General features: G+C 38.1%; 1 protein-coding gene across 4 annotated transcripts in view; it reads right to left on the bottom strand.

Annotated features, from left to right (window-relative positions):
• cep43 (centrosomal protein 43) overlaps positions 1–20,159 on the bottom strand; it is a 92,364-nt gene that overhangs the window by 55,944 nt on the left and 16,261 nt on the right. For 2 of the 4 annotated variants that reach the window (XM_039747683.1, XM_039747684.1), the window contains exons 4-6: positions 15,281–15,369; positions 2,925–3,059; positions 170–196 (exon numbers count right to left, since the gene is read on the bottom strand). In XM_039747683.1, coding sequence (XP_039603617.1) covers positions 170–196; positions 2,925–3,059; positions 15,281–15,369 — 251 coding nt within the window. The remainder of the gene's footprint in view (positions 1–169; positions 197–2,924; positions 3,060–15,280; positions 15,370–20,159) is intronic. The other 2 variants (XM_039747685.1, XM_039747686.1) reach the window with 2 other exon arrangements.

Genomic DNA, 20,159 nt, shown 5'->3' with positions numbered 1-20,159 from the left:
AGTTATATCTTTCTTACTACTAGTTCCTAATATGTGACAGCATATTAATGTCTAAATGAACTAAGAACTAAGAAAATTATGCATGCAAGTGATATATTTTCTTAACATCACCCTACAGAGATGGCATACCCATAGATTAATAGAAAAATAAGAAACAGAGATTCAGTACCTTTGGAATATGGACAATGCAATCACCCTATAGCAGAGAGCAAAGAAGAAATCAGCAAAGCATAAAGGGAAACATTGATGATTATCATACTGATTTACAAGAAAGAAAAGCATTTCCCCAATTATTTAAAAGAAAAAAGCAATTAAGTGAAATACACCCTTATACACAGACTTAACATACATTATTCTTTAAATATTCTCAGTGCAGTACGTTAAAGCTGGAGAATGTAGAGATGAAAGGAAACCTTTCATACACAGTTAAAACAGTGAAATCATCTTTTAGTTTACAGATCTTGCTGGAACATGCTAACAAGACAAAACTTCCTGCTTAGTGTTAAAAATCTCAAAAGGGAACAATTAAAATACAGAAGTGTGCAAATGCTTGCTTTAACACCATAAGATGCTGTTGCAAACTTAAAAACCAGCTTTAGCTTGACTTTTTAAAGAATCTCCCTTTATCATGTGTGCAGGTATGGACAAAATTGAATGAATAGCTGGTTATCTAAAAATGGGAATACAAAATATGAAGTAAAAATTGCCACATGACAAACTGTGGCCAAGTTCACTGGTACAGAGAATCAGCAACATAGATACAAAAGTGTCAAAAATCTGATACAGAGAAACTATAAATACAGAGTGATTGATTTACTGTATCTGTATGAACTGACTATTTGCAGATAACTAGTTTACTTTCTTCTTTTGAACTAATTTCTGTGCCAAAGAAAATTATTTAGCTTATGGTATAAACTAGTAATTTTTTGGCAATTAAATATACAGCTTCTGTGGTTCACAGAGTAAAAACAACAATTAACAGATGTACTGTACACTTATTTAAGATTGATTCTGATCACTGCTATTTCAAAATGATTTTGCATAAAAAAAACTACAGATATTGTACAACTCCAACAGATTTAAAACTACAGAACTTAAAAACTTCCTCACTAAACCAAGTCATGTACCACATAATAAGAGTAATTAGTCTTTCTTTCCCCCCATTCCCTTATGAATATGTTGCATATTAAATAAAATAACAAGCAAAACAAAGGGAAATTGAGGTAAAATTCCATTACAGCGAACTCCCAGGGACCTAAAAAATATTTTGTTGTAACGAAAATTTCGTTGTAATGAGAGTCTGTATTTGTTACTATAGTGCTTTCTTTAACTTGAGTCCAGGCGTTTGCAATCATTTCAATAGCTTCTTTCGCATTTATTTTAATTTCCTCCTGCCTACAAGTTATACTGATGAGAATTTTTCTCAGCATTTCCTTGCCATAATACACTTTCAGGGTGCGAATGATGCGCAAATCCAATGGCTGAAGCACTGCTGTGCAATTGGGTGGCAGGAATTCAACACGAACATTATCTAAATGTGGAAGCATGTTGTGTGCAGCACAGTTATCAATCAGAAGCCAAATCAACCTTTTCTTCTTCTTCATATTGTGAGGTTTCTGAACACTTTTGGGATCCCCCCAACTCCCCATCCAATGGGAACGACATGCTGAAGTGCAAACCGAAACGCAACTGTAGCATCTGTGGAAGATTGTTTGTCCGTTGCTGGGCCAGGTCAACAGCAGGCCCACAGCACTTCAGTGAAGCGCCACAGAAGCAAGTCATAAAAGATCAGGGTTGCACTGCAAGTCCCTGTCTTGCACCCCAAAACACGAGGCTTAGTCTTAGTACTTTAGCAAAACCAGCTTTATTCAGCTTGAAACAGGAACAGCACAGTTATTTATTGTAGCGTGATCTGCCACTCTGCTATACACAGACACAGCAGCCAGGTGGGGTAGTTGCCAGGTCAGTGACTAATAAATCCTGTTATCTACATTTACAATGTACCTTGCACCACCCATCCAGATCTTTTCTGTTTGCTTTGCTGGAGAGAAGCAGCATAGCTGTGTGCCTGCTGTTACCCTGGCAACTGATAAACTGTCTTCCACAGACCCACGCTCTTCAGCGTGCTGTCTAGTTGGGTGAGGTCCCAAGAGAGTTTACAAACCTCACATTTTCTTGAACGAGTGCCGCATTAATAGGAATGTTTCTTGAATGATAATCACTGAACCACATAAAAACTGCTTTTTCGACGTCTTCAAATGCAGCAGTTCACATATGTTTGCAACCCGAGATTTTTCTTCTTTTTTTGCTCAGTTTTCAAGAAAGTTGACAGTGTCGATGACGAAATTCCAGATTCACTGGCAACGTCTTTTTTCTTTTTGCCGCAATCAAGAGCTGTAAAATATAAAGTTTTTTTTTCTAATATGAACTGATATTGTTTTTTCATGTCTGCTGTTTCTATAAGAGGGTGACAATGAGTTAAATTCCAATGGATGTTTTTCAAATGTTGACGAGCAAAAAGCAAAGGGTATCACTGAAAAGTGCAGGAAACAAAAAAGTCAAAACAGTACAAGGAAAGTTTGAAGAAAGAAAAAAAAATAAAATCACAGTGTTTCTGTTTGGGGATTGTTATGCACAACTGAGCTGCGTTGTGCACAGAACTAACTGCTCTGTGGATGATTCATTCAGGCATTTCAAGGTCTTTTGTGCACTTCGTTGTAATGAATGTATCTGCTGAATGTACTTCATAGTAACAAGATTTCTACAGACTCGTGTCATATGGGGAAGCTGTCCGGATGATAAAAATACTTTCTTGTAAAGATATTTGTTGTAACGGAATTTTACCTGTACTTGGTTTAATTATATTTTACAACAGCACAAGGGGTGCACCATTTTTCACTTTTTCACTCCTTGATCATACAGACCTGAGCAAAACTGGAGTCTTTGTCTTTGCGCTGGCCCCTCTTCAGTACTTCCAGCAAGAGTGGTGCCTTGGTTCCATCTGTCTCTGAAATACCAAGCTCTCTAGCAACAACTTCTCGGCTCTCCAATCCATTTAGCTACACGAAAAGAAACAAATACAAAACAAATCGTAAACAGTGTTATAATACTGACAAATCTGAACAAAGTCAAGTGGTATATAATATTGCTTTATGCTGTGGTACAAGAAAAGTTCCTGAAATTCAGTGAATATTTTCAATGTTTCAGATTAAGAAAATTGGAAGTTTAATTGAAAACTACCTTAGAGCAGGGGTTTTCAAGCTCTGTCCTCTTGCTCCCTGCAGGTTTTTCTCTCAATCAACTTCCTTTTAATTGAATTCCATTCTTTAATTAAGCAATGTGTTATTACCCAGTTTTTATGTTTTATTATGCTATTCCAGAAATTAAAATGATTACTAGGTGAAGCAAGCACATCTTCGTGTTAAATGAGGATGAATTAATTATCTTGCTGTTTAATATTTCATTCTTTGTTAATATTCAGGTATAAGTGTCACACAGGATGGACAGGCATCGAGAACAGGAGAGGACATGGTTCCTTACTCAGACAGGAGGCCCAAAGTGGAGACAGAGACAGACAGAGGGACAGAGAGCGTGAGCGAGGAGGGTGGGGTGGAGGGCATTCCTTACCCCAAAGAAGACTCCCTAGGTGGATGGATGGAAAACCCTGCCAAAGGAGAGGAAGGTTCTTTACCTTGGCGGGAAGCCCCAGGCAGATGGGCAGGTGCTCCTATCAGATATATTTGTAGTACCTAACCTGACCAGGATAAAAGGAAATGACAGGGTAAGACTGTCTCTGAGGGACGTTTATTCCCCCAGGATGCTAGATGACAGTGGCTTTGGATATCTTTGTCAGTTCAGAAACCATCAGGGAATGCCAGGAATTGGAGTCTGGTAGAGCAGCCCTGCTGGGGTCTGAAGGTGCCGCAAGAGGGTGCTGTAGGAAGGTGCACTCCCTGTTATTTAGGACTTCTGTATGACCCAGAATTGCTTCCAAAGGGCAAAAGTCTTGGAACCTGAAGTACTCCTGGGTCCTCAATAAAGGGAGCCCCACTGCCATGTTCAGGCAAGTAAAAGAGCTGGGAGGAAGGAAGGCAACACTCGACTAGGTAAAAACAATGAGAGAGAGAGTGAGAAAGAGACCCCTGTTATTGCTTGTACAAGGTATTTGTAATAAACACTGCTTTATTTGAACCTGGGACTGTGTTTGTGAGTTCGTGTTTGAGGCTCTTTGGTGCCCCCTTGCATTCACACAGGCTATTAAAAAGATAAGCTTGGTATTTATTAAGCTGAAGATATTTCTTCACAATCAAGGTATATATTAGTTTGCCTCATGAAACCGTAGTGAAGAACATTCAAAAAAATTTTTTTTAAATAACTAGCCCAATTTTGTGTTTTATGAAGCTTATGGATACTGGGAACCCATTATAAACAAAAGCATAAAAACTTAACAAATACATTCATTTTCAAGCAAAAATGTTATTGATTATTGATTCTAGTCTTGAGAGTGCACATATTGTATTGTCTCAAAAGGGATAAAATGCAAAAATCAAACCACTGTTGGGAGATTCAGACATTTTAAAAGCTGACCAGCTGTGCATCTCAGTTTACAAGTTCATCTTACTCAACAGCTTCCTTTTAGCCCCAGGGAGACTGTCCTTGATGCTGCCTGAGTAATGGGGAGGATGTATTAGGCCCTAGTGGCATTGATTCACCTTGGAAAGTCATCACTAAGCATTGTTCTTTATTTAATATTGATGACCAAATGTGTTTTACTGCTTTACTTCTGTTGACAACTAGACAATAACTGAAAAAGTCACAAAAATCACATACTCTTTCACTATAGAGGATTTTCTCTGTATTTAGCATATTGAGCTTGTACGTACCATGTAATCAAGTGAAAAAAACTAAACAGACCATACAGGCATCCATCCACCCATCTTCCTAACCCATCCTTCCAGGGCAGGGTTGCAGGCCTTCTGGAGTTTATCTGAGGAAGAATCACATGCAAGGCGGGAACAACCCCTAAAGGCAGGGCCTTAGTACATTATATGATAAATACCCACAAAAAGGTCACTTTAGCAACACTAATCTGCCTAACCTACATGCATTTGGACTGTGGGAGAAAACTGGAGCACTTGGGGGGTGGGGACGTGGAAAATCCATAGATGAAACATCCAGGACACAAACCCCAGTCTCATTCACTAACAGACTGCAGCATTACTACCGTGCAGCCCATAAGTAATAACAACACCTCGATCCATTCATCTTTCTAACCTTCTAAACTTCTTATTAAATGTAAGGTTGAATAAAAGTAATGTTCTAATAAAACCAACATCTTCGTAATTTTCAGTATCTTCCATCCATTAATGTATTTGTATATTTTTTCACCTGTAAGCTTAACAATAATAAACATAATCCCTCCATCTTAATCCTCATTTCTAGTGCAGGATCACAGGGCAATGGGAGCCTACCCCAGCAAGTATTGGACACAAGGCAGGCACAACACCCAGACAGAGCTGTCATTTCTGCATCATAGGACCAGGTTCTACATGGCATCTGCATGTACTCCCTGTGTATTTACAGACTGCTTGGCATTTGTATTAGTGAATATACTTACTCAAAAACACGGCACTTATCTTTAATTACCATATCTTCAATAACTGTAACTCATCTTGCAATAAAAAAAATGAATTGTTTTTTGTGCCTCAATTTTTTTTTTTGATTGTGCATGTGCAAGGCACCCTACAGAAAGTGGTTTGGCTCATTCCAAAAAAATTGAAGGCTTTGATTTAGTTCTGTGCGGTATACCGGTTCATACCAAAAAACTTTTTTTATTTTTGTTATGATATGGATTTTTCCATATTTCCATATTTAACAGGTAAAATAACCTAAACAATGTTCAGAATGTGGCGCAGCGGGAAACTGTTTAAGGGGGGGACCTTTTTCACTGCTGCAATAATAAACATGCATGCAACAAAGTACATTCGTTAGTGGAGGTATTGAGTGGTAAAAATGGACAGAGAACATTCAGAAACTGAAGCTGTAGCGACGATAAAGTTGAACATGGTGACACAGAAGAACTTTTGCCAAAAAAGGATCCGTGTCTGTTGTCTGGAGATACTTTGGTTTTAAAAGGTCAGATGTGGAGCATTATGTTCAAATGTGTGAATACTATTTCTATACTACTGGATAATACTGCAAGCCAAGTTGTACTTGTTTTATTTTTTTTCAATACTGTGTAATGTACCTGGGTACCGTGTAATAGTGTGACGACATGTTGGCTTTATTCTCAACATCACCACTAATCTCGCCGCTTACGTGCTTCTTAAACTGACTTCCTCTTGCACTGAGGAGGTGCAGGCAGTGATCACCACACAGAATACATTCATTTCATGATATTCCTGCTCCCTGAACATTTAGAATGCTAAGATAAATACTTCTATAATGCTAAGTCTAAATGTCTCTTTGGATGGTTGAAAATATGTTGTCAAACATTTAGCTTAAGGTGTTTGCAAATTTGTTCAATAAAAAGGTTCTATATTTTGACTGCAACTGTCATGCAATGTAGGGCTGCAATTAATGATCATTTTGGTAGTCGACTAATCGTTCAATGCATTTCTCAATTAGTCATGATTATTTCATGCCTGACTATTCTGATGCCTGCAACCTGTGGTTGCACATGCTGTTCTGGGCTCCAGTGCACGTCTTACCTCATCTGCTCACGTATGTCACCTTGATGCCTCTGCATTAACACGATTAAAATTAATAATAATCAAATTCAAATAACCAGAGAAACATATGAATTTGAAAATAATCAGATGTCTTTATATTAGTGTAACCATCACAATAAAAAAGAAATACGTTAAACAATGCAAACTAAAGTGCACGTAGTCTTTAAACAAAAAAACTGCATTTAACTTAACCAAAAAACTACATCATTAAAACTGAAACATTTTTCATATTTTAGTAATAAATGACAAAATGTAGACAAACTATATAATGTGTAAAGCCTGAAGTGCAAAGATCAAATAAACACTTGCACAAAAGGTTCAAGGATGATACGATAGCTTCCGTGGTAAGGTGGTAGGAATTGCGGACTTATAATCAAGAGTACCCCTGGCTCGATCCTGACTGCCTCGTATATTTACCATTTTGAGTAGTGAGTTGCTCTTATTGTTAATATTATACAATAAACACATAAATTTGATTTGCATCTGTAACAGCCACTGTATTAAATGTATAGTACTTGTAAAAGTTACCGTTTTATTTTTCACTTTTATTCTGTCAGTCATGATCACGATACATACTACCGCCCCACCCCCAGGGATCTGACGCTGTTACTTTTTATCTGCAACTGGGAAAAACTGTAGATGTGAGTGGTGTTTTTAGACAATCAAACTGGAAATTCTCTGATCTGGATGGATAAAAGCTGACACACAAACGCTGGCAAATCTGCCTTATGCGTATCTCATTGTCGCTTGATTTTGTTTTATTCAATTTTATTGAGTGTTCCTGCTTACGCTGAATTAGTATGCGCCTTAAGTCCCGTGATGTCAAAGCCACACTGACAAAAAAACAGAGACACAGGTACATATGATATTTGGAATTATTCATTTCATGACCTTATAGTACATTTCAGAAAACATTGTGGCACGGATACAACATTGTTCATATTCATTCACGTACCTTTTTGCGGTTGTAATCAATGGCCGCGTTTTTTTTCCCCCAATCTTGCCGAGTCTGCACAGGACTCATGGACATACAGAGGAAATAATGTTCCTCTGTAAGGTGTGCCATGAACGGCCATCTTTTCTCAGTGGACCGCGTACATGTGCTTTGATCGCCACCAGGTCAACTTGTTATAGCACAAGCAACCGACCACCTGCGTGCTGCTACTAGCACTGAATAAGCTCATGCCTTCTGGTTTCAGCGCACAGCACCGGCAAAAAAAAGACAAATATATGTGACAGTTTGAAGAAATCATTGTATGACCTGAATAGTACCAATCAGAAAACATCATCGCACTAATGTAATATTATTTGAAAACGAACAGATCGGGTGTAAATTTGTTACTTGTAAGTTAGCTTTTTTTACTTTTACTTTCTCAGTCTCGTTCACGCTCTCCCTCACCTTCTGATCTGACCCTAACAGCGCCAGCATACGTTCTCAAGAGACGGCGGCATCACATCTCCAGGATGCTTTCGTTTCAGATGCTCATGCATCGCTTTGCGATGTTGCTGCTGTGAAAAGATAGCTCCGCTTTACATAATCTGCATTCAACATTTTTTTCTTTTTCGGTGAAGTGCTCCCTCACTTTAGAAAGTTTGTCTCAATTGTTTTCCATCTCCTTCCCCCTCCTCTATCCGACTCGCCATTGCAACCACATTTATTTTCCTTTACACTCTTCTTCTCCTCAGATGTTGTTCTTCATTGGCAAGACTGTGTGCAGTCTTGACAAACAATAACAAACGATACTTCCCCCAGACGTTCATGTACTGCATCGCAGTTACAAAGACCAATGTGGTTCTTTGTGACTGGAGCCTCTATTGAAGGTTCCATTCATGACGCGTCCACAATAAAAAATCCGCAGCGACAATTTTTTGTAGTTGACGTCGTCGATTAATCATTGCAGCCATAAATGCAATGCAATTCCTTCTCTTCATTAGTGCCGCCCCCTTGAAAACAATCACTTTATGGGGTCATGCAAAACTGTATTAATACTTAGGTGTACATTAAAATGTTTTTTTGTACAATGCTCATGACAGTGGAATAGGTTATTCTTAGCCAGTCTTCTGCAGTGATTGCAGTGGAAAATGTGATAACATCCACTCATGCATGGGAAAAAAATACCATAGAATACTGAGAAACCGGTATAATTTTGAAAAAATACAGTGATATAGAATTTTGGTCATACTGCCCACCACTACATTGATTAAAAATACACTGCAGTCTAATCACTTCCATTTACATGTATTGTTATGTATACAAAGGACAATTGATTCACCACGCATCTTGTTCTGTATGCTGTGTAAAATAGCAACACAGAATGTAAATGGCTGAGGGAGGTGCATTGACTGTTTGTTGTAACTGCATCTGCAACAACCGCTGCAAGCAGACAAACAGGCAAAAAAACATATCCTTAACCTTGAGAAAGTAGCACGTAGAATCAGTGATAAATTATTTTTAGCTTCTTTCATTATTACAAGAATGCCTCATAAATGTGGAAGGTATGCTTTCTTAAATCAAAACCATTGCCACTTCAAAGGGGACGTATTGGGTAGGTTTTAAGATATTTCTTTATAATGAGACACCAGTACTCGTAAGCTCCATTATAAAACAGAAGAGTGGGCTAGTTATTTTTTAATTTATTAAATATGCTTTACTTCTGAAAGCAATTTCATGTGGTAAACTAATACATACCATGATTGTGAAGAAATGCTGTAATTTTGACTTGAAAAATACAGAACTTATCTTTTAACCATTATTTGCTAAAAAGTACCCAAGTGGATAATACTAAAGTAGCTGTGACCCTTTAGTAATTAGCATCATTTGCTCCTGTCAATTCAGCTATTTATTCCTTGTCAATATTCAGATGCTATTAAGACAGCACACTCCACAGGAAAAACTGAATTTGAAAGAAAATGGTCTGATAATTGGGTAATTAAACAATGAGACAATCACTCACTTATTACGATATAGGCTGGGACAAAAATCTGCAGCCACCATCACAGAACTGAACATGAAAATCCTGCCTTAGAATGTAGCCCTACTTAATATCAACATCAGATTGAAATGAATGAGCTGCCACCTAGTGGCAATAAACAGGGCAAACAGTCTAATAAGTGCTACAAAATGAGCTGTTTGTCTCTTCGAAAAAATGTAAGAAAATAACTTATTTATACACAAATTAACCAAAACCAGAAGTGTATTTAAATTAAACATGCAATCTAGTGGTTTACAATCATCCATTAGATCATACTTTTTAATCCTTGGCATGCAAAAATCAGAAAATATTTTCGCTGACTAGAACACACTTTCCTAGTCATATCACCAGCTTAATTGGATATACAAACTCATGTTCTGGGTAAAAACACAAATGCACATGATGGTGCCAATGATGCACAGGAAATTGTTTTTGAAGTAGTTACGCAAAGCAATATTGGTCTTAGCAATATTGGAGAGTGAAAACACACAGTGATACCAGATTTACCTTAACTGTCAACTTCCTTTCAAGGACAACGTTACCAATGTTTGATTGGAATTTGTCACAGCAAAGTATTTTAAAAAGCTCAGTTTTAAGCACAGCAGAAAAAAAACGAACATTAGAACAAATCTGAAGTGCATGCAAAAACCAACCACAAGCAACCAAAAAAGTACTGTAACAAGATCACTCTATTTTAGCCTTACATTCCAATCGCTGTAAACACTTTTTATAAAATGAGTTTTAAGCACAGAAGAAAAAAAGGAACATTTGAAAAAAGAGAAAAGTAACATTGCACCTAATCGCGCTATGAAAAACTCCATCTGTAAACACTTTCATGAGTTTTAAGCACAGTTTCCCTTATATTTTTACATATTTACATACAGTTTGTACGGTCTGGAACGGATTAACAGATTGGAACGGATTAATTGTATTTACAATCCTATGGGGGAAACTGCTTCGATTCACGACCAACTCGGCTTACGACCAAAGTTCTGGAATGAATTATGGTGGTGAACCGAGGTTCCACTGTACATATATATATAATGTGTATGTATGTATATGTATGTGTGTGTGTATATATATATATATATATATATATATATATATATATATATATATATATATACACACACATTATATATATATTTTATATATATATATATACACACACACACACACAGTATATATACACACATTATATACTGCTCAAAAGAATTAAAGGAACACTTTTTAATCAGAGTATAGCATAAAGTCAATGAAACTTATGGGATATTAATCTGGTAAATTAAGTAGCAGAGGGGGTTGTTAATCAGTTTCAGCTGCTGTGGTGTTAATGAAATTAACAACAGATGCACTAGAGGGGCAACAATGAGATGACCCCGAAAACAGGAATGGTTTAACAGGTGGAGGCCACTGACATTTTTCCCTCCTCATCTTTTCTGACTGTTTCTTCACTAGTTTTGCATTTGGCTACAGTCGGTGTCACTACTGGTAGCATGAGGCGATACCTGGACCCTACATAGGTTGCACAGGTAGTCCAACTTCTCCAGGATGGCACATCAATACGTGTCATTGCCAGAAGGTTTGCTGTGTCTCCCTGCACAGTCTCAAGGGCATGGAGGAGATTCTAGGAGACAAGCAGTTACTCTAGGAGAGCTGAAGAGGGCCATAGAAGGTCCATAACCCATCAGCAGGACCAGTATCTGCTCCTTTGGGCAAGGAGGAACAGGATGAGCACTGCCAGAGCCCTACAAAATGACCTCCAGCAGGCCACTGGTGTGAATGTCTCTGACCAAACAACCAGAAAGACTTCATGAGGGTGACCCAAGGGCCCCATTTCCTCTAATGGGCCCTGAGCTCACTGCCCAGCAGCATGCAGCTCGATTGGCATTCGCCATAGAATACCAGAATAGGCAGATGCACCACTGGTGCCCTGTGCTTTTTACAGATGAGAGCAGGTTCACCATGAGCACGTGACAGAAGTGAAAGGGTCTGGAGAAGCCATGGAGAACATTATGCTGCCTGTAACATCATTCAGCATGAGCAGTTTGGTGGTGGGTTAATGATTGTCTGGGGAGGCATATCCATGGAGGGTCACACAGACCGCTACAGGCTTGACAAAGGCATCTTGGCTGCCATTAGGTATCAGGATGAAATCCTTGGACCCATTGTCAGACCCTATGCTGGTACAGTGGCTCCTGGTGCACGACAATTCCTGGCCTCATGTGGTGAGAGTATGCAGGCAGTTCCTGGAGGATGAAGGAATTGATACAATTGACTCGCCATCACACTTTCCTGACCTAAATCCAATAGAACACCTCTGGGACATTATGTTTTGGTCCATCCAATGCCACGAGGTTGCACCTCAGACTGTCCAGGAGCTCAGTGATGCCCTGGTCCAGATCTGGGAGGAGATCCCCACAACACCATCTGTCATCTCATTAGAAGCATGCACCGATGTTGTCAGGCATGTATACAAGAACACAGGGGCCATACAAAGTGCTGCGTACAATTTTGAGTTGCTGCAATTTAATTTTGGCAAAATGGACTAGCCTGCCCCATAATTTTTTCACTCTGATTTTTGGGGCGTCTTTGAATTCAGGGCTCTGTAGGTTGATCATTTTCATTTCAACGATGGGGCATCCTTTATTATATATATATATATATATATATATATATATATATATATATATATATATATATATATATATATATATATATATATATATATATATATATATACATATATATATATACACACACACATACACACACACCCCCCAGAATCACTAAAACGTAAGAAGATTAAAAAAGAAAAATTGACCGTCACAGTGAGGCATTATAGAGGCATATTGCTATTGGTATAAAGGAGCACCAGCAGTGTTTCCAGACACACTATTGCTGTATGTTGCCTGAAGGTACTTAGTGTGTGTCAGAGATAGAATGTGCAGCATTGTTCAGGGGGTCCAGTTGTGTCCCCATAACTGAGCCTGTCGTTTTAATTAGTTTATCAATTTGGTGGGCCTCTCTAGAAGTGATGTTACCATCATAGCACACCACGATGTTTATATATATATTAAAAAAAAAAATGTAAAATTTAATCACACTGGCCATCACAGAATTGTAGAAGATGTGAAAGATGTCACTACCCACATTAAAGGAACACAGTCTACTAAGAAAAAAAGAGCCTGCTCTGCCTTTTCTTATATAGTTCCTCTATGTTACGAGACCAGTCCAACTTGTCACTGATGTGGAAACTCAAGTACTTGTAGGATTACACCATAGAGACTCTTTGGTGAGGCAAAAGTCAAAAACCAGTCAATACAAGCACGTATTTCAAGTTTGAAATGGGAAGGGCAAAAGGGGGAGTGGGGGGAAGGACCACAAAAGTGTTTTAAAAAAGCAAATATGGATGCTTATACTTGTTCAGCAAGTGTAAAAAAACTACTGTAATCCCTCTAACTTTATATTTGAATTTTTAATTTTAAAAGGGTTTAGGACCCACCCAAACCAATTTTTAGGAATAAAGTCAAAACAATGAAAGTTCTATATGGTGTGCACCTTTTTTATGCTTGGTTTGAGACAGCCTACATATGCAGGAGGTGTAATAGAGGGATGGACAGTAATACAAACATGATAACTGAGATTTCTAGCCAATAGTTAATAAGTGATAATATACTGAGCAATACTTTAAAAAATGTATGCCTTTATGCTGAGAGTATCAAGTAAAACACATATGAAGTTGTGTGTAGATTTACATAGTTATATTATAGAAGTAAAAATATAGGTAAATCCCAAACATGAGGAGTAATATAACAGACATATACAGTACATATTATTTGTGAAAGACATGCAAAAAAAGGTGGTGAAGTTGTCATTAATGTAAAGGAAAATATGAATGTGTGTCTGCTTTGAGTGGATGATGACCCACATCTTAGTGAGAATGTCTGGACTCAATTAGAAAACATTATGCATAGAGGCACTAGAATATGTTCTAGACCAACCCCTAAAAACCCACACTCCCTGTAACACCGTTTCAATATGCATCTTTGTAATGCTGTTAAAAAAACAGGTTTAGACAGATATTATAGTAAAGGTGGAATTTAATTTTCTTGAATTAAATGAAAAAAATATATACATATAAAACCTTTTGTGAACTGCTCAATCTCAGAAACTACTGCTTCCAGCATTATAAGTACACCTTTGAGCCATATCATCTCAACGAATACAACTGCCGGGATAGGTGACACTAAGCAATACCTCAGCAAAATCTCTGCTGAAGGATCAACTGCCAGTTAGTAATATGTTTTCTTTCCAACATTATGCCCTTTCCAACCCTAAAAGGTACTGTGCCATTATCAAAATAGGTTGCTTAAGCATACATATTCATGGTTTGTTTTAAATTATTTGTGCTTTATTATTTAAAGTAGCTATTATGCTCCACCATCATTTTATTAAGTTTGAGGCATCCGTCTAGTAACAAAAAACAATCATTTTTGCGAATTTTCCCCATTTACAGACATTTTCAGAAATGGAACTAACTAGTGATGAGCGAACTCCATAGAATTCATTCTTCAATGACTTCTGCTAAATCACAGAAACGTTCTTGATCTTTGCTGAATTTCGTTAAGTGCTTTGAAGTCAAAGGGGAAGAAAGAATACAACTAGTTTTAAGTGGATTATCATGGTGAAACAGTCTTTCGAGTGCCCCTGAGGGCTGAGGTCATGTCTGCCAACTATGCAAGACCCATTATTGTGGCCAAAAATGTGATTTGAACTGTGAGGCAACAGTGCTAACCACTGCACCACAATGCTTCAAACAGCAATAGACGTAGGAAAAAAAAAAAAATACCAAAAACAAACAAACGGCCACAAACTAGCAAATAAGTAAATAAGATACAGATTACTGTACTCACAGAGCTCCAATGTGGGGCATACATTGGCCAAGCCAAAAGGCAGCAGTGTGGGACTGGCTTGCTCCATTGAAGTTGTAGCTCTGGGTAAAGCTACCAAGTATCTGTGCAGATGCTTCATACTTTTATTATGTATGCATCCTGACAATATGAAAGGAGCAGTGCTATATAATACATAAGGATCGTGCTATATATCCTGTAGAAGTACTCATAATATTCTCACTATGCTCAGCTAATGCTGTGTTTCTCAACCTTCAAAGTCCTGTGACACAGTTTACCCTTTATAAAATGTATTGATGCCCCACTAGCAGCTAATCTGCAAGAAAAAAAAATCCACAAGAAAGGTCACTAATAAACACAGCATATCCGCTGCAAAAAACACTGTGGTGAATTCTGCTGACCAAGACTACTCTTAATCCCAAAAAAAAAATACAAAGAACATAAAATCAAATCTAGTCTACTTCCAGGTGATGTCTATCAAGTAAAATACACATTAAATAAGAATGTGATTAAAATATACCTAAAAATGTAAAGCTTTAATGTACTGTTTAAAAAAAAAAAAAACTTCCAGTAAAAACTGCCTTAATAATTACTCTTCTGACAAATGCTGAAAACTGCCCCAAAACAAAGAATTACCATCTTAACAACATATGTAGAAACTTACCATATTTATTTCAGGCCGAAAAACCGCAAGAGTAAAATCCAGATTAAAAAACTCCAAAAACTCAGTGATAAGACTGGCCACCAAACGCCCTGATAAGAAATTAAACAAACTGCATGTTATAATCAAAGCAAATCTACAACACTGTAGGCTGATATTAGAAGAAAGGATAAAAAGTCCATTAATTTTTAGACAAATATATACTATTTACTGTTAATTCAAAAATCATTAAATGTTACAGGTGACTGCACAACAGAATTGAATATAAAATGGTCAGTTATTTTTTCATAATCATTGTATACATTAGTTTGCCATTGAGAAATTATGTTCTTAATTGAAGCATTTCATCTAAATTAAAAAGCAGAAAAATATTTAGCCTGTCCTTGCCATTTTTAAATGTTGTACAAAGGGCAGTGGTTCAAACATGTGAAAACAAAAGCCTTACCCACTGTGTCCAATGTCAAGCTAGAATGTGCGCAAGCACCGATCTGCTTTCCAAGTCTGAATATGTACTATAAAAGGTGCATCTGTGTCATTGCTACGTTAACTTCTTTTCTTCAATATATTCTTGACTTAGTGCATTTTTCTCAGAGACTTATTATTTTTTAAGGAATTGGAAACTGCAGACCTTTCTGCGGTCATAAAACCTGTTAAAATTTTATTTTGACTTTCCTTTTGCTTTGAGATTTGTTATCTTACCATTAGATTTTTAATTATTGTAATGTCTTTTTTATGGGCACTACCACTTTATGTACCCATTCATATGACAAATGAGTCCATTGCAAAGAATATACCCTTGACAACAGTGTGGGACACAATATCCATGTTTATGGATAACTTTCAAAGCCTTTTGCAAGCACTTTTTGATTTTTTTCTGGTTTGACAAATTCTTGTCTAGGTTATAAAAGATTTGGTCTGAATTTGGAAATGTACTCCTTGTCATGTGATTGATTAATTCAGCCCTAGAAAGCAAATCTACCTGTGCGAATCCACCAATTAAGAACACCGGACAAGACAGCTGACACTCCTACTTAATGCTAGAATCCCTAGAAAGCCTACAAAAAAGTTTAAATTGCCGGGCCACTTTAAATACCTCTGCAGCTCTCCATCAGCATCTCTGTTTTGCAAATGTCTTAATCAGCACACACAGCAAGCAACCTGCTATCTCATCCGTCCCCCTGCCACCGCAGCTATTCTTCCAGCTCAAGTCTGTTTTTCTTGGAGTGAGGTGCCCTGAGTTGTATAGGGTAAATAATACATAAAATGTATGTATTCCTAATAACAATATGTTCTGTTTCTATAACGATCTGAGTAAATGTTGGACGACAGGAAATGTGAGGCAAGAAATGTTGGGCACATAACTAAAACAGTTATAGTAACATTTATAGTAATAATGATGTGAAGTCTGTAGTCCAAATATCACAAACACTTCCACAAAAGGTACAACAAAACAAGCATGCTTTTATTCAAGAATATAACCAAAGAAAAAGAAATAATTTACATGTTGCTGTCAATGAGTGAAAACCCAAGCCCAAATATCAATTGACAGAAAGCCAATCTGTCTGCTTGGCTGGTGCAGATGTAAGAACTGCTACCTCATAATCAAGAGGGTACGGTTCGAGTCCGAGCTCTTTCTATTTTGAGTAGTGAGCTGCTATTATTTTTACTATGATACAATAAAAACATGTTTGATTTTAGTTTGTAACACCTTGTGTAAATTTTGGCTACTATTTAAAGTTAGGGTTTTTTTTATTTTGTCAGTGATGCTCACGTGGTACAACGAGCTGGCCTCTACCTCTCGGAGTTGATGGAGTTTTACCTCAATTCTTTTCACAAGAGCAGGAATGACCACAATTCATTCAGTTGGTCGGTCGGTACTTTATTAATCCCAAGGGGAAATTCACATAATCTAGCAGCAGTATACTAATAGCTGCTGGAATGGCTGCCACTCACGATGGCGCCGGATGTATGCCTGCTTTGAACTATTTGTTGTACTGGCAATCAAAGATACAATGCTCCATGACCGCTATCAGACTATCATGCTCTATTTGCACTTTGACAACAAAGGCACCATAGAGACTATATGAAAAACAACAGATTTGCTCCGATCTCAGACATCTGGCAAACTGTTGTTGAGAACAGTGTTATGAGTTAAAACATATTACTTTTGATGATCAACCGTTTCCAACCAAGATCCGTTGTCCATTCTTGCAATATATCTCAACCAAGCATGACAAATTTGTCTTCTGGATTGTAGCAGATTTGGAGACAAAGTACATGTGCAATGCCACTCCTTATTTAGAAAAAGATCCCAGTCATCCCACAGGAGAAAGACTTTCCGAGAATGCCGCTTCTGGACAAAGGCAGAGCCATAACATCAGACAACTTCTTCACATCGCTTTCCCTGGCTAATAGAAGGCTGCACCGCAACACAACTCTGCTTGGTACCATAAATCAAATGGGACAGGAACTTCCACCTGCAGCAAAAGTCACTTTAGTACGCGAGCAATTCTGTTTAAATCTGGCAGTACCATGCTGACAGTGCATGTGCCCAAAATGAAGAAGCTTGTCTGTATTCTCAGTACCATGCAATATAATGTGGAGTACAGACAAAATCAAAAAAAAAAAAAAAACATGTTCAAATGATAACTCATGTTCATGTATGGATGTGTGTGCATGCATGAGAGAGGCAGAGACAGATTTGATCTCATTCAAGTGGTTAATGGATTATAAAATAAACACTTTCGCAAAGGAATAACAAAACAAGCGTGCTTTCCTTCAAGAATGAAACTGAATAACAAAAAATTCAAGTGACAACAAGTTAGCAAGAAGACGCGATTCACCAGTGTTTGTGTGTCTGTTTAAATTCCTACAGTGATATCTTTTACAGGTAGCAAAAATTTACATCGGGTGTTACAGACTCATATCAAATGTATGTTTTTATTATGTAATAGTAATAATAATAATAATAAATAGCAGATCACTTCTCAAAGCAAGAAACACCCGGACTCGAACCCACAACCTTTTGGTTATAAGGCAGCAGTTCTTACCTTGACACTATCCAAGACGACATGTCAACTTTCTGTCGATTGACATTTGAGCTTGAGTTTTTAACTCATTGACAGCAACAAAGCACACATGTTTACTAGATATTTCGACTAAAGTCTTGACACATTATACACTTCACATCATTGTTACTATAACATGGAAAAAAAATTCTGTTTTAGTTATGTGCTTAACATTTCTTACCTTGCATTTCCTTATCATCCAACATTTACACAGATCGTTTTACAAACGGAACACAAATGAAATGTATGTATTCCAAATAATATACAACTCAAGGCACCTCACTCCAAGATAAACAGACTTCAGTTCCTTAATGGGGAATGGGATAGCAGGCTGCTTGCTGCATGTGCTGATTGACACATTTGCAAAACAAGGACCCCGATGAAGAGATGCAAGGTATTTAAGTTGGCCCGGCATTATGACTTTTTTTATAGGCTTCAGGGACTCTAGTGTTAAATAAAGTAATTTTTTGTTTTCCTGTCACGGCCATTTTCAACATGTGTCAACAATACACTCCTATTATTAACACATGACATTTCTCTTGCCCCCTTTAGCAGGAGTGGAAGAAACCCAGACAACCTTTGTCCACTGCATCAAGCCACTACTTCAGATACTCCCTTCTCCTTTGATTTGCAGAAATGCCAGTATGCAGTCAACAAAGTAGACCTTATTCCAGCTTTCATCATTTAAAGGGGTCTCCAAGTGGTGGCTCCGACAGATACTTGGATTTGACCAGAAAACACGGTAATGCCCACAGCACTTTCCTCTGCTTTCAACATCTCCCATTCCTGCCGCTGTACTGGTAGGGGTGGGGAGAGAGGTATTCTTACATCAAGGAGCTGGAAATTTACTTCTCTTGTGTAACTGATGCAACTTCACTACTTTTGAATACCATGCTATTACTGTCTCCTTTCCAATCAACATGACCACTGTTGTTGTTTATCATGCTCCTGGTTTGTTCAGGATCTTCCTGGATGTGCTGGATGAACCGCTCTCTTCCCTCCCAGTTGATGGCAGCCCACTTCTAATTCTCAGGGACCTGAAAATCCACGTGGACAGCCCTCCCTGCTGACTTTCTCACTCTTCATTCCTCCTTCAACATTAAACAGCTCCACACCCCACAGACACACAAGGCTGGCAATTCGCTTGACCTTATTCTCTCATGCAACTGCACTCCCACAAATGCTACTGTCACTCCTCTATACACATTTCATTCAGCTCTCTATGCTGCTTCCGTCTTCTCACTCTTCTTCCCCTGCTGTATCCTTCCACCAACACCTCCGTTCCCTCTCTCTCACCCATTTATCTTCCATAGTCTCCTCTGCTCTCCCTCCTCCGGACCACTTCTCTTTTCCAGGTCTGCATGCAAAAGACCCTCCTGCCCCTGGCTTTATGAAGCACTCTTTAATCAACGGACCGGGTTCAGAACAGCAGAAAAGAAATGGAGGAAGCCAAAGGCTCAGACAGACCTGGCTAAGTATCAATCCCTGCTTACATTGTTTTCTTCTGTCACCATCAATGCTAAAGTAAAGGTCTATCAGACTAGAATTAACAGCACCACAGACACATGTTCTCTGCTTTTACTCCCTTCTCCACCTCATTCCTCAACCTCCTTGTCTGCTGATGACTTTGACACAGTGTTTTAGAATAGGATGGCCACTATCAGCAGTCAATTTCCACCCTCGCTGCCACCCATTATGCCTCTTTCCAATCACCTAACACTTTCCACCTTCTCTGCCATTGACGTTCCCAACCTCCTCTCCAATCACCGCACTTCCTGTCCACTTGTTCCTATCCGCTCACATTTCCTTCAGGC

Source organism: Polypterus senegalus, chromosome 3 (genome assembly GCF_016835505.1).
Source record: "Polypterus senegalus isolate Bchr_013 chromosome 3, ASM1683550v1, whole genome shotgun sequence".
Classification (NCBI taxonomy): domain Eukaryota; kingdom Metazoa; phylum Chordata; class Cladistia; order Polypteriformes; family Polypteridae; genus Polypterus; species Polypterus senegalus.
This window is presented reverse-complemented; position numbering and strand designations above follow the sequence as displayed.